The following is a 13798-nucleotide window of genomic DNA, read 5'->3' as shown; positions in this document are numbered from 1 at the left end:
GGTCCCATTAGAGCATGACAAAATCCCATGAACATACCCTTTGCATAGCATGAAAGCATTTCTTTGGCCTCTGACCTCCTTCTTGTTTGCTATTTTAACACTCCTGAGAACCCTGAATTCCAAACGGCCAGCTCAATCTAAAGATTCTGTTTTGTCAAGGCCAGCCAGCTCGTTAGCATCAATCTTTTTGCTATCAGACTGAGAACTATCCTCCTTTTCTGAGTCAATTTGCACCTAGCTAGTTTCAGTATCATCAACACCATTCCCTGCTGTGGGAAAGCCTCCCTGTTCCTCATCTTCTACAACAGGGACACTCTGAACCTGAATTCCATAATTCCCATCAGAGTAATCTTGAACCTGAATCCCATAATCCCCATCAGAGTCACTCTGAGGTTCCAGCTGAGTCCCAACAAGCCCACACTGAAACGTCACAGAATGGAGTGTAAACAGACAAATCCGCCACTTCCCATCCCAAGAAACAATAACAATTTTAAGTGTTTCTTCTTGCAGGGAAAGAGGAGTGGAGTTGATTCCTGCCTATCTTTCAAATCCTCCCATTTCTACATATTGCAGAGACAGAATCTCACAGGCAATCCATTCCATGGGTTGTGTGCCATTTGATGGGATCAGTGGGATTCATCTTTGAAGTGTGTAGAAACAGAGAAAAGCCTCAGTCTGATGAGGTCCTAGTATATGAACACATAGAGTAAATTTGGTCCCAATGGCCATCTGTTGAGAGTGCTTTAATTGTGGTTTTCCTGCAAGGCAAAAGGTTAGATTGGATGGCCCATGTGGTCTCTTCCAACTCTTATGATTCTATCATTCTAATGAAAACCTAGGTCTTGGCAGCAAAAAGGAGAAAAAAGGTTCTTGCTATGAGACTGACAATCAGAAGCAGGACCAATGTGTTGTCGAAGACTTTCATGGCCGGGATCACAGGATTGTTGTATGTCTTTCGGGCTGTGTGGCCATGTTCCAGAAGTATTCTCTCCTGATGTTTCGCCCACATCTATGGCAGGCATCCTCAGAGGTTGCGAGGCATGGATAAACTAGGCAAGGAGAGGAAAATATATATATCTGTGGAGAGTCCAGGGTGTGACAAGAGTCTTTTGTCAGTTGGAAGCTAGCATTAATGTTTCAGTTAATCACCCTAATTAGCATTGGAAAGGTTTGTCTCTTGCCGAAGGGCATCCTTTGTTCAGTCATTAGCCATCCTTGGGGCTCCTCTGTCATCAGAGTGTTGCTTCCCATCTACTGTTTTGATTTTAGAGTTTTTAATACTGGTAGCCAGATTTTGTTCATTTTCATGGTTTCCTCCTTTCTGTTGAAGTTGTCCACATGCTTGTGGATTTCAATGGCTTCTCTGTGTAGTCTGACATGATAGCTGTTGGAGTGGTCCAGCATTTCTGTGTTCTCAGATAATATACTGTGTCCAGGTTGGTTCATCAAGTGCTCTGCTATGGCTGATTTCTCTGGTTGAATTGGTCTGCAGTGCCTTTCATGTTCTTTGACTCTTGTTTTGGCGCTGCGTTTGGTGGTCCCTATGTAGACTTGTCCACAGCTGCATGGTATCTGGTAGACTCCTGCAGAGGAGAGAGGATCCCTCTTGTCTTTCGCTGACCGTAGCATTTGTTGGATTTTCTTTGTGGGTCTGCAGGACCCCTGCTGTAATTCCCTATCACAGCCTTATTCATTGGTGAGAGGAGGCTGAAAATGTCATTTTGCTGCACCCCGGTTGCCAGCAGAGAAGATCCCCATTGCCCAGCGAAGCTGTTGACTGTTAAGGTGTGGGAATCACATTTCCAAGTGTGACAATAATTATATGTATGCAAAATAGGGAATATTAATGAATGTGGAGTAGTTATGAATACATTTATTGCAATGTAGGATGCCAGCCATTGTTTGTTAATTGTGAACGAGAGTATTCTTCCAGATGAAACTTTTATTTTGCAATTGCATTCCACATTCATAAATTTTTAAGGGGTGAGATCAGACTTTCTGATCTTCTGTCTGTAACTTGGCTGTTTTTCTCACTGCTTTCTGCATCTTCTTTTCTTAACAGAGGCAATCTCTTAAAGAGAGAAAGATGAAATGACTGCATAATATCTTTTGATGGGTAGCACGAGGAGCTATTCATTTGTGTCAGTTTGGAAGGTATATATTGCTGAACACATGTAGTACTGCCAAAAAAGCTCTTACCTACACAGGAACTCTATACAGCAGACATTAGTATTTTAAAGATTTGAACACATGTCTTAGCAGTTACAATTGAAATCACTTGTATGAAGTCAAAATCCTGTGAAAGTTATACAACAAATATTAGCATAAAACCTCTAGAATAGGATGGAACACTAATACCAGAATTATATTTTAGATAACACTCTATGCAGACAGCACCACATCAGAATCAAGTCTTGAGGAGAAGCAGGTAACACATTTATTATTATTATTATTATTATTATTATTATTATTATTATTATTATACTATTATTATTAATAGTCATTTTCTTATTACAAAAGCATCACTTACATTTTTTTGTTCTCAATCTCCCATCATCGTATTGCCTGAGGAAACAGCACCAGATTTCCTGGCATAGCATTATAGAAGAAAGGAAGCCAAATACGGTGTAATTGCTTTAATTATAGCATGTGTGTAGATAAAGCAGGATGCAAATGCTTGGCAGGGATGTTGGCACATAAAATGTGTGGCATGGATGGGTAAGGTTGTTAACCTTACTTTTCCTTGGTAGAAGTACCTTTAACTACTGTCATATGAGCAAATATTCCAAATACCAATGTATATGGTTAATTTTTTTGTATCTTTTAAATGTATTTTAACTCAGTATTATGTTTAATTTGTTTTATTAATATATTGTATGAATAAAATTACAACAAGAAAATGAAAACAATTTAAAACCACAGAAATAATTTAAATATACTACAAACAAATGGGCATAGTTTTGTCAAACACTTGTGGTGAGTCACCATACCCCAATATAAATGTCCTCTTATGGAAAGCATAGGGTACATCTATGCTATAGGATTAATGCAGTTTGATATTATTTTCACAGCAGTGGCTCAATGCTATGGAATCGTGGGATTGTAATTTTCCAAGGTCTCTTAATTTCTCTGCCAAAGAGTGCTGGTACTTCACCAAACTATAACGCCCATGATTCCATAGCATTGAGCCATGGTAGTTAAAGTGGTGCCAAACTACACTAATTCTATACTGTATATGTACCTTACTGGGTGACGCTTGCATACCTATCTTCCAACCTCCCTTATCATAATACAATATTTGTATGATATGTGTAGTCGAAGGCGTTCATGGCCAGAACCACTAGGTTGCTGTGAGTTTGGACCACTCTAACAACCATCATGTCAGACTACACAGAGAAGTCATTGAAATCCACAAGCATGTAGACAATTTCAACAAAAAGGAGGAAACCATGAAAATGAACAAAATCTGACTACCAGTATTTTTAAAAACTCTAAAATGAGGATAGTAAATAAAGAACAACACTCAGAAAACAGGGAAATTCCAGACAGGAAGCAATCAGAGCCAGATAACACCTCCCAACAAAGGATTACCCAAGGCAGGAAGCAGCCAGGCAAGGCTATTCAATGCTAATCAAGGGGACCAGTTGCAACATTCACACTTGCCTCAAACAAACAAGAATTCTTTCTCCCACTCTGGACATTATTCCACAGATGTATAAACCCCACTTGCCTAGTTTTCAATAGACCTCACAACCTCTGAGAATACCTGCCACATATGTGGGAGAAACATCAGGAGAGAATGCTTCTGGAACATGGCCATACAGCCTGGAAAACTCACAGCAACCCAGTGATTCCGGCCTTCGACAACACATTTCTTTTCTCCTGTCTTCAGTCTCACTTCAGTCTCACTGAAGACAGGCAGACAGACAGATAGAAGGGAATGGCAAGCTGGAAAGACCAAAGTAAAGAATGTGTTCATCCTCATAACATTAATTCAACAATTAATTTGTTCATCCCCACAGTTTTCATAAAAGCTAATGTGCAACGTTGTTTGTTTAATAACATGTTGTGTCTAGTTTAAAACATGAAAAAAATCAATTAAAATTATCAAATGTAAGAACTCCACAAAAATAACTAATTAAACTAGCATGAATTGACAATTGTTATGAAAACTGTTACCATTGTGGTCATTTAAATACTAAAATAATTTTTAAAATCATTGTTTAACTTTTAAAAATGAATTAGGAGTGTGAATTAATTTTCATTTGTTGTCAAGCTGTGAAAAGCAATAAAAGCCTATGGACATGATAGATGGAAATTGGGGGGGGGGGGGCACAATGGAAAGTCAGAAATGCTAGATAAAGGCCAGGATAAATTGTAGGCAAGAAAGTGACATTAGTCTTCAGTTAACCATCTATGGTGCCATATATCCCAAGAATCTGCTATCACCCTGACAGAGCTCTGACAATTAAAGTGGTATCAAACTGCATTAATTTGATGGTGTACTTGCATCCTACATTGAGCAAGGCAGAGGATTAAAATCTAAACCACAGTCTACACTCAGTTGTTGTTGTTGTTATTAATCTAGGGCCAGTGTACACAGTGCTGTACAAAGTAAAACAACAAAACAGCCAGCCATGTTAAAGTCATAGAATCTAATAATGCGCGCACACACACAGGGGAAGGAATTAGTAATAAACATACAGTTCTAATACAAATTGTAAAGAAATACAAAATCAATGCAAAATACAGTAGAGTCTCACTTATCCAACGTAAACGGGCCGGCAGAACGTTGGATAAGTGAATATGTTGGATAAAAAGGAGAGATTAAGGAAAAGCCTATAAAACATTAAATTAGGTTATGATTTTACAAATTAAGCACCAAAACATCATATTATACAACAAATTTGACAGAAAAAGTAGTTCAATACACAGTAATGCTATGTAGTAATTACTGTATTTACGAATTTAGCACCAAAATATGATGTATTGAAAACATTGACTACAAAAATGCGTTGGATAATCCAGAACGTTGGATAAGTGAGACTCTACTGTAGTATAAACTAAACTGAAAATCATAGATTCAAAATGTACAAAATTGTAAAACAGTGTTTTTCAAATTATAGTCTTCTAGATATTTTGAACTAATGCCTGAGTCCCTTCGGGAGATGAAGTCCAACACATCTGGAGGCCCAAGGTTCAGGCAACCCTGTTGTAAAACTAACATTCCAAAAGCTTTGAAACCCAAGGAAGTGTTTGGCTGAGACATCTGAAGCCCTGAATTCCACACCTGCCTCTTGTTGCCTACATATATGTGTCTAATGCCAGCCTCTCATATTTAACAAAATTTGATACTGTTCCATGATCCGGGCAGAGACCACTTGGGGACGCTAGAGAAAAAAGGATACTTCATTATTGGGGGTGGTGGATAGTGGGATGAAGGAGTAAAACCTGTTTTCCTGTTATTCCCTCCACCCATGTCTCCATCATGAAAACAACCCTCCTTTATGATATGGGAGGGGAAATAATGAGCAAAAACTGGGGAAATGGTTTTCCTCCTTCAACTTCCTCCCCCATATAATGAAGGATCCTACTCCTGAAGTTGCTTCTGGTGTGAGACAATTGGCCATCTACAGAGACGTTACCCAGGGGACACCTGGATGTGTTACCATCCTGCTGGGAGGCTTCTCTCATGTCTCCGCAAGATAGAGCTGACAGACAGGAGCTCACCCTGTCTCGCACATTTGAACCAGCAACCCAACCTTCAGGTCAGCAGTCCTGTTAGAACAAGGATTTAGCTCATTGTGCCTGAATAATGGGACACTACCCAAAATTTGAAAAATGTTCTGTTCCTGGTTTGGAAGAGTTATTTCCTGTTTAATTATGAGGTGCTTGCTTTGAAAGAAGTTGTTACCCTCCAGAAACTTCATTTTTGTGACTGCCACAAACTAGGTTGAATTGGTGGAGACTCAATGGGAGATTCATTGAAAAACTATAGCCAAAACGTGCTGCAGTATGTCCTGCAAAAACAAATGTCTGCAATTTAATATACTTTATATACAATTTAATATACAATTTAATTTAATATACTTTATCACGTTTTAATGACAGACCCAATTAGGAATTGACATGTATAGCCCTGGAACAAAATTCATGTTACATGATGTTAATGCAATACAAAATTTGTCTGAAATGCAACTTCTTAAAGGGACATCTGCCTATGATAAGAAATTTGAATATAAGATGTTAAGGTTGGAGCAGGCTTCGGCAAACTTCGGCCCTCCAGGTGTTTTGGACTTCAACTCCCACAATTCCTAACAGGCTATCGGCTGTTAGGAATTGTGGGAGTTGAAGTCCAAAACACCTGGAGGGCCGAAGTTTGCCCACACTTGAGTTGAAGCCAAGTTTGATCAGAAATTGTTGGTGCTTCACCAAATAACAAGCTCCACGATTCCATAGTACTGAGCCACGTCCGTTCAAGTGGTGCCGAACTGCATTCACTCTACAGTGTAGCTGCACCCCGGGACTTCCCTGCAGGTGAAGGCGGCTCCTTCCTGTCGGTCTATGGGAGGGCGAGGCTTCCTTCTCTTCGGCTTCCTGCTCGGAGGGACTTTCCCTCTTTTGCCTCTTCCTGAAGCGAAGCGACGCCGCCTCCAGTCCCGCCCGGCCGGGGGAGTTGCTTTAGCCTCCCTTGCTTTCGGTTTCCATGCAAACTCTCCGCTTTGGATGTAGCTCTGCTGCACCTGGAGGACGCCAAGGATGGCCGGTTCGGGGCCGGGACCTGCCTCCTCCTCCTCCTCCTCCTCCTCCTTTTGCTCCAACTCTCTGCCGCTGCAACGCCTGCCCGAGCCCCTCCTGGCTTTGCTCAGCGACTCGCTGGACCGGGCGCCGCCGGGCAAAGGCTGGAGAGAGCTGGCCCAAGTCGCCGGCAGCCAAGCCGGGCTCAGGCTCAGGCTCAGGTGAGGCGCCTGCTTCAAGATCAGAGGAGGGAGAGGAATCCCTGGGGACTTTTCCAACTAAGGAACCTTTCCCACTGAAGAACTTTCCCAAATCAGAGTGTTAGGACTGTCACATCAAACAGGTGAAGGATGCTGGCTGGAAGGAACTGAGGAAACTAAGGAACTTTCCCCACTAAAGAACTTTCCTAGGTCAGAACTTTCCTACTCCAAGCATAGGTCAGCCCTCCTTCCAGGTGTTTTGGACTTCAACTCCCTCAATTCCTAACAGACAGTGGTTCTCATCCTGTGGGTCCCCAGTTATTTTGGCCTCCAACTCCCAGAAATGCCAGCCAATTTACCTGTTGCTAGGATTTCTGGGAGTTGAAGGCCAAAACATCAGGGGACCCACAGGTTGAGAACCACTTCAGTAGGTGAAAGTTCCTTAAGATCTCTCATTCCAGGCTTTTAACTCAGGCTAAGGTAAAGGTAAAGGTTTTCCCCTGACCTTAAGTCCAGTCGTGACCGACTCTGGGGGTTTGGTGCTCATCTCCATTTCTAAGCCGAAGAGCTGGAGTTGTCTGAAGACACCTCCAAAGTCATGTGGCCAGCATGACTGCATGGAGCGCCGTTACCTTCCCGCCGGAGCGGTACCTACTGATCTACTCACATTTGCATGTTTTCGAACTGCTAGGTTGGCAGGAGCTGGGGCTAACAGCAGGCGCTCATTCCGCTCCCAGGATTTGAACCTGGGACCTTTTGGTCCACAAGTTCAGCAGCTCAGCGCTTTAACACACTGTGCCACCAGGGGCCCCTAACCCAGGCTAGTTATAGAGAATGTACAACACCCCTATTAAAACAGCTCCTCTGGTTGCCAATAACTTGCCGGGCCCAATTCAGAGTGCAGGTAATGACCTATAAAGCCCTAAATGGTTCTGGCCCCGCCTATCTCCATGATTGCATCTCCCCGTACAGACCAGCATGGACTCTTAGATCCTCCGGGGAGGTGGTCCTCTTGCTCCCACCGCCGTTTCAAGTGCGGTTGATGGGGACGAAGAAGAGGGCCTTCTTGATGGTGGCCCCCCACCTTTGGAACACCCTCCCCAAGGAGATAAGGCAAGCCCCGTCACTATCCTCCTTCTGCAGGGACCTGAAAACATGATGGTTCCAACAGGCCTTTGAAAATGATTAGCTCCAGATCCTACCCTGACCACTGGCTAGGACCCTGCTTGCACTTTACCCACTTCCCTGGCCCTACCATACATCATTAGATTAGTCTAACCCTCTTATAGCTGCTCAACAGGCCGTGAGTTTGAGAAAACCCAGTTTGCACTCTAGCCACCAGCTTGCATCTTACCCATCTCCATCTCTATCTTGCTTCATTGCACTAGCCCTGACTGAGCCTCTCATATGTCCAGGTCTTCCCTGGAATCTTTTCCATTCGTAGTTGAACTTCATCCAATGGATCAGCATTGAATTCTATATGAGTTTTAATTCTATATGAGTATGTTGTGTCATAGTAATTATGTCAATGTTTTATTATGGTTGTGTTTTATGCTGGCTGCTACAAAGCATTTTGTGGGAGTGTTAGTACAGCAGGGTGATGGCTGTATGGGTGTTTCTCAGCCCCCTTCCACACAGCTGTATAAAATCCACATTGAACTGGATCATATGGCAGTATGGACTCAGATAATCCATATTGTTGATTATCTGCCTTGATATTCTGTGTGGAAGGGCCCTAAGTGTTCCTTACCTAAGCCAAAAAACTTAGTAACATTTCCAAGTGCAGACAGCACACTATGTTGTTACAGCACAGGGATTCCACTTTAGCTACCATGGCAACATTGGATGGCATCCTGGAAATTGCAGTTTAAGGAGAGGTAATTAGCGCTCTCAGCCAAATAATTCTTGGGTCTTGCTAAACTACAAACCCTAGAATCCCTCTGGATTTTACAAGGCAGTTAATGTAGAACAGTGTTTCTCTGACTATGCTCCTCCAAGTATGTTGGACTTCAACTCCCAGAAATGCCAGCCAGTTTACCAGCTGTTAGGACTTGTGGGAGCTGAAGTCCAAACCATCTGGAGGAGCACAGTCAGAGAAACATTGGTGTAAAATACTATAATGCTGTAGTGTAATGGAGGGTATCAAGCCCTGTGCCCCTTAAGTTAATTGTCGTCACCACCACATCTTGTTCTAGCTAACTACACTCTTTAAAATACATTGCTCAAATAAATATTTCCTTTTGTTAGGAGACAAAAAGAGGTATTTCTTCCCAAAACATGCATAATAAACAGTGGTATTTATTAGCACAAGTTGAGTATCCCTTATCTGAAATGCTTGGAATCAGAAGTAAGTTTTTTTCATCCCTATATTTGAGTATACATTCATAATGAAATATCTTGGAAGTGGGAGCTAGGTCTACACACAATATCCATTAATGTTTCATATATGCCTTATATACATAATGGTGAAAAAAGGCTATTAGCCCCTTTGAAGTCCTCCTTGAACTAAGGGTAGCCATTGTGCTTTGGTGTCAGCTTCAACAGATGGCCACACTAAACAAGTCTGGCACTCAGTGTGCGGTTACCACCTGCTTTTCAAGTTAATTAAAACATTCTCTATTTAAGGGTGTCTTGGGCCACATGAATAACAAGTGTTGTAGATAAAGATACCATACGTTGGGTTCCTGTGGTCCGGTCTGGCATGTCAATGGGAATTGTAGAGGTTTTTCATTATCGCTGTATATTTGTGGTCTTACTGCAATTCTCGGCTTGGGTGCTGAAATAAATATTTACTAAAGGATCCTGTGAATCCTAAATACTCCTTGTGTCTTTGCACAGCTCAGTACTCTGCCTTTGGTTCATCTATTCTGTAGAATTGTCTGAGGACTTATATAGTTTTAATTAGCTTATTTATGGTTATATGTATTGTTTTTATACTTATAATGCTTTCTTTTATATTAGTAATTTTATTTATTTTATTTTTATTTCCATCATTTCTATCCCGCCCTTCTCACGCCTCAGGGCGGCTCAAAATCTGGCAAAATTCAATGCCAATATACAATACAAAAAGATAAAAACATAAGCAATTAAAACAATTAGATAATTTAACAAAATACAACAAATAGATTTAAAACCATACATTATAAAATACTCAATAATTCTCAACCTGTGGGTCCTCAAATGTTTTGCCTTGAATCTTTGCCATTTACTATGTTGATAAACCGCTTTGAGTCATCTTTGGGGTTGAGAAAAGCAGTATATAAATGAAATAAAAAATAAATTCCATTTGACACCCCTTAACTACCTTGGTTCAATGCTATAAAATCATTATAGTTATACAAGGTCTTGAGCCCTCTCTGTCAAAGAGTGTTGGTGCGTCACCAGATTACAACTCCCATGATTCCATAGTATTGTTCCATGGCAGTAAAAGTGGTGTCAAACTGCATTAATTCTTCCTTGTAGGTGCACCCTTTACCTGTCCCAAAGAAAGATCATTTTTGCCATCCTATCACTTTTAACAGATGCAGGGATATAGCATTACTAAGGGGAGATTCCTCTTGTTTTGTTAGCATGAGTCACATCACCAACTTGTGCAGATACAAAGGTGGTGATCTTTTCCAAAGCTGAATTATTACTTTTTACTTTAGATAAATAGCAAAAGATATCTCTGTACTCTTACCACAGGGGTGACAATGTTTGATCTTCAAGATTATTTGGGGTGCATCTACACTGTAGAATTAATCCAGCCTGATAACACTTTAACTGCCGTGGTTTGGTGCTATGGAATCACGGAAACTATAGTTTGGTGAGGCACTAGCACACATTGGCAGAAAAGTCTGAAGCCTTGTAAAACAACTGCTAGGATTCATTGGCTCACACCATGGCAGTACCCGTTTGAGTGATACAACATATGAGACAATAGTATATGTTTCCCACATTTCTCATGCATTTGTAAACATACTTTCCAACTTGTTTTGTTTTATGTTTTGCCATTTTTCGCAGCTCTCAGGAACTGGAACAATGCTCTCTCCAAGTATTGGAGCCCGAAGGCAGTCCCAGCAGGAGCCTCCTTCAGCTGATGGGCGAAAGGGGCTGCACTGTACTGGAGCTGACAGAATTGCTGCAGGCTCTGAAACATACGGAGGCACTTCAGTATCTCAATCCTCCAAGTGAGTTTTGTTTCAAGATTGTCCATCTCTTTGCGCCTTTGTTAAACATCCTTTTAAAGATGGCCTGCACCAGATTTCCCCAACCTGACCTTCTGCACTGTAGTGATTGTGGGAAATTCCAGCCAGGTAAAAATAAATGACTTTCCCCTGGAATTCACTGCCACGGGGTGTGGTGATATTTGTCATCATGGATGACTTTACAGGGGGATTGTATACATTCATGGCTGCTAGCCTGAGTCCTTTTAGAGCCCTTGCACTAGTCACCTTTTGTTATATGTGCATTTGATGTTTTTAAGGAATTTTATTTAATGTGTATATTTTACTGCTGTATTGTGTTAACTACTGTTTTAAACCATTGTTTTTATGAAGTTATGTTGTTATGCTGGGCTTGTCCCTGTTGTAAGCTGCCCCGAGTCTCTTCAGGGAGATGGTGGCAGGATACAATAATAAAGTTGTTATTATTATTATTATTATTATTATTATTATTATTATTATTATTATTATTTATTATAAAGATACTCTAGATGGGTCTGGTGATCAGGGTTTGAATCCCTACTTGTCCATGGAGGCTCTCTGGGTAACATTGAACAGAATCACATACTTTCAGCCTCAGAAGAAGGCAAAGACAAACCCCCTTTGAACAAAACCTGCCAAGAAAATCCCATGCTAGGTTTGTCTTAGGGACACCATGATATGGAAACTATTTGAAGGCACCCAACAACAAACTGGCAGAAACACCTCTGGATATTTCTTGCCTTGAATACACACACAGTATGTAACCTAGTGTCTCTCAAAGACCAAATGAAAGAGAGTATACGGATATATTGAAGTTAAAATATAAGGGAGGGAGCTTTCAAAAGCAGTACGTGGCTGCAGAGGTGGTTCAGCGCTTAGGAAAGGCTTGAATGCTCGTTATCTGAGTGGAACATCATCTCTTCAAATGCAGAGCTGGTATTGTGATGAGTCACAAAGAGATAAGTTAGACCTCTTATGCAGAAAGCAGTTTCCCTGATTTAAGGCACTGAGCAAATCATTTCTTAGGATGTGTCTACACAGGCCATTTACCCTGTGGCTGATCCAGAGTGGAGTACTCCAGATCAGCCCCAGGGGAGTCTGCACAGGCAGCCTCCAAGCCATTGTGGTGGCAAGAGGGTGTTTGCATGGCTAAGCACCATGCCATCCCAGTACTGAGAGGGAATCCGCACTGGCCAGTGACACTGAACCCCATTTGGCAATGTGGCATGCTTACCATCACCCTCTTTTCACTGTTGTAGCAGTGACCACAGAGATGATACTTACTAAAGCACTAGATGAATTGTATCATGTGGATGGCAGAGAGTCCATTCACCTCCACCTCATTTGGTCTGTGTTGATCAGTGGTTCTCAACCTGTTGGGTCCGCAGGTGTTTTGGTCTACAACTCCCATAAATCCCAGCCAGTTTACCAGCTGTTAGGATTTCTGGATTTGAAGGCCAAAACATCTAGGGACCGGCAGGTTGAAAACAACTGGTATAGAAGGTGTCTTATAGTGTACAGCAGACATGGGCAAAATTCGGCCCTCTGGGTGTTTTGGACTTCAACTTGTACAATTTCTAACAGCTGATAGGCTGTTAGAAATTGTGGGAGTTGAAGTCCAAAACACCCAGAGGGCTGAAGTTTGCCCATGCCTGCTGTACAGGATGGGTAAGGCTTAAATTAATGCTAGGTTTCCGTCTCCTTATTTAACATGCCTGCTTGGTATTACATCTCATAGAACAGAAATAATGGTGTTAAGATCTGGAAAAATATGGGAAGTTTCAAGAGAAAACCCTTTTCTCTATCTTTGGGGGATGTGGTGCAGGGAAGAACTCTTCTATTTCCTCTCCTAGGCTTTCAGGTTTAAGACAGACATCTCATGTAGGATTCTTTTTTTTCATGTCAGGAGCAACTTGAGAAACTGTAAGTTGCTTCTGGTGTGAGAGAATTGGCCATCTGCAAGGACTTTGCCCAGGGGATGCCCTGATGTTTGATGTTTTACCATCCTTGTGGGTGGCTACTCTCATGCCCCTGCATGGGGAGCTGGAGCTGACAGAGGGAGCTCACCAGCTCTCCCCGGACTTGAACCACCGACCCGTCAGTCAGCAGTCCTGCCAGTACAAGGATTTAACTCATTGCACTATCAGGGGCTCCATCTCATGTAGAATGACTGGCAGTAAATATCAACACATCTGTTTATACACAAACAATTAAATTAGTTATCAACTCCAGGCCATCCAGCTGAATGTGGCTGACGCATCCTTGTTTGTGACTGAATTAAATTGAACACGAATTACTGTTTTTTACTGTTTTTTGTTTCTTGATATGCGTGAGTATTGTGTAGCATAGGAGTTCTGTTGAAACTGGCAGCTATTCATGTATATGAGAAACAGAACTAACAGTGATTCCCAGAGAAATGCTGTCTGCTAATGTATTATAAACACAGAGGGTCAATGTTTTCGTTATGGTAATTTTGCTCTGTTGGTTTAAAGTCCAGAATACAGACAATTGTTTTCCTACTGTGTTTCAAATAATTCGTTAAGATGTTTAAATATAATTATTTATCTTCCCTTACTTCATGTTAGTTGTTTATATTGATATTGTCGTGAAACTCTGTAAATGCAAAGTACAGCAGGAAACCAATTTCTGTAAACATTGTCAATGCAAATGCAGCAG

The 13798-nt window shown here is 41.5% G+C and overlaps 1 protein-coding gene across 4 annotated transcripts in view; it reads left to right on the top strand.

Annotated features, from left to right (window-relative positions):
* Positions 1-6565: 6565 nt before the first annotated feature.
* Positions 6566-13798, top strand: part of malt1 (MALT1 paracaspase) — a 45767-nt gene continuing 38534 nt past the window's right edge. For 2 of the 4 annotated variants that reach the window (XM_008115132.3, XM_016995256.2), the window contains exons 1-2: positions 6566-6959; positions 10941-11107. In XM_008115132.3, the coding sequence (XP_008113339.2) occupies positions 6760-6959; positions 10941-11107 (367 nt within the window). In that variant the 5' untranslated portion in view covers positions 6566-6759. The remainder of the gene's footprint in view (positions 6960-10940; positions 11108-13798) is intronic. The other 2 variants (XM_008115133.3, XM_008115131.3) reach the window with 1 other exon arrangement.

The sequence above is a fragment of the Anolis carolinensis genome, chromosome 2, assembly GCF_035594765.1.
Source record: "Anolis carolinensis isolate JA03-04 chromosome 2, rAnoCar3.1.pri, whole genome shotgun sequence".
In the NCBI taxonomy this organism is placed as follows: domain Eukaryota; kingdom Metazoa; phylum Chordata; class Lepidosauria; order Squamata; family Dactyloidae; genus Anolis; species Anolis carolinensis.
This window is presented reverse-complemented; position numbering and strand designations above follow the sequence as displayed.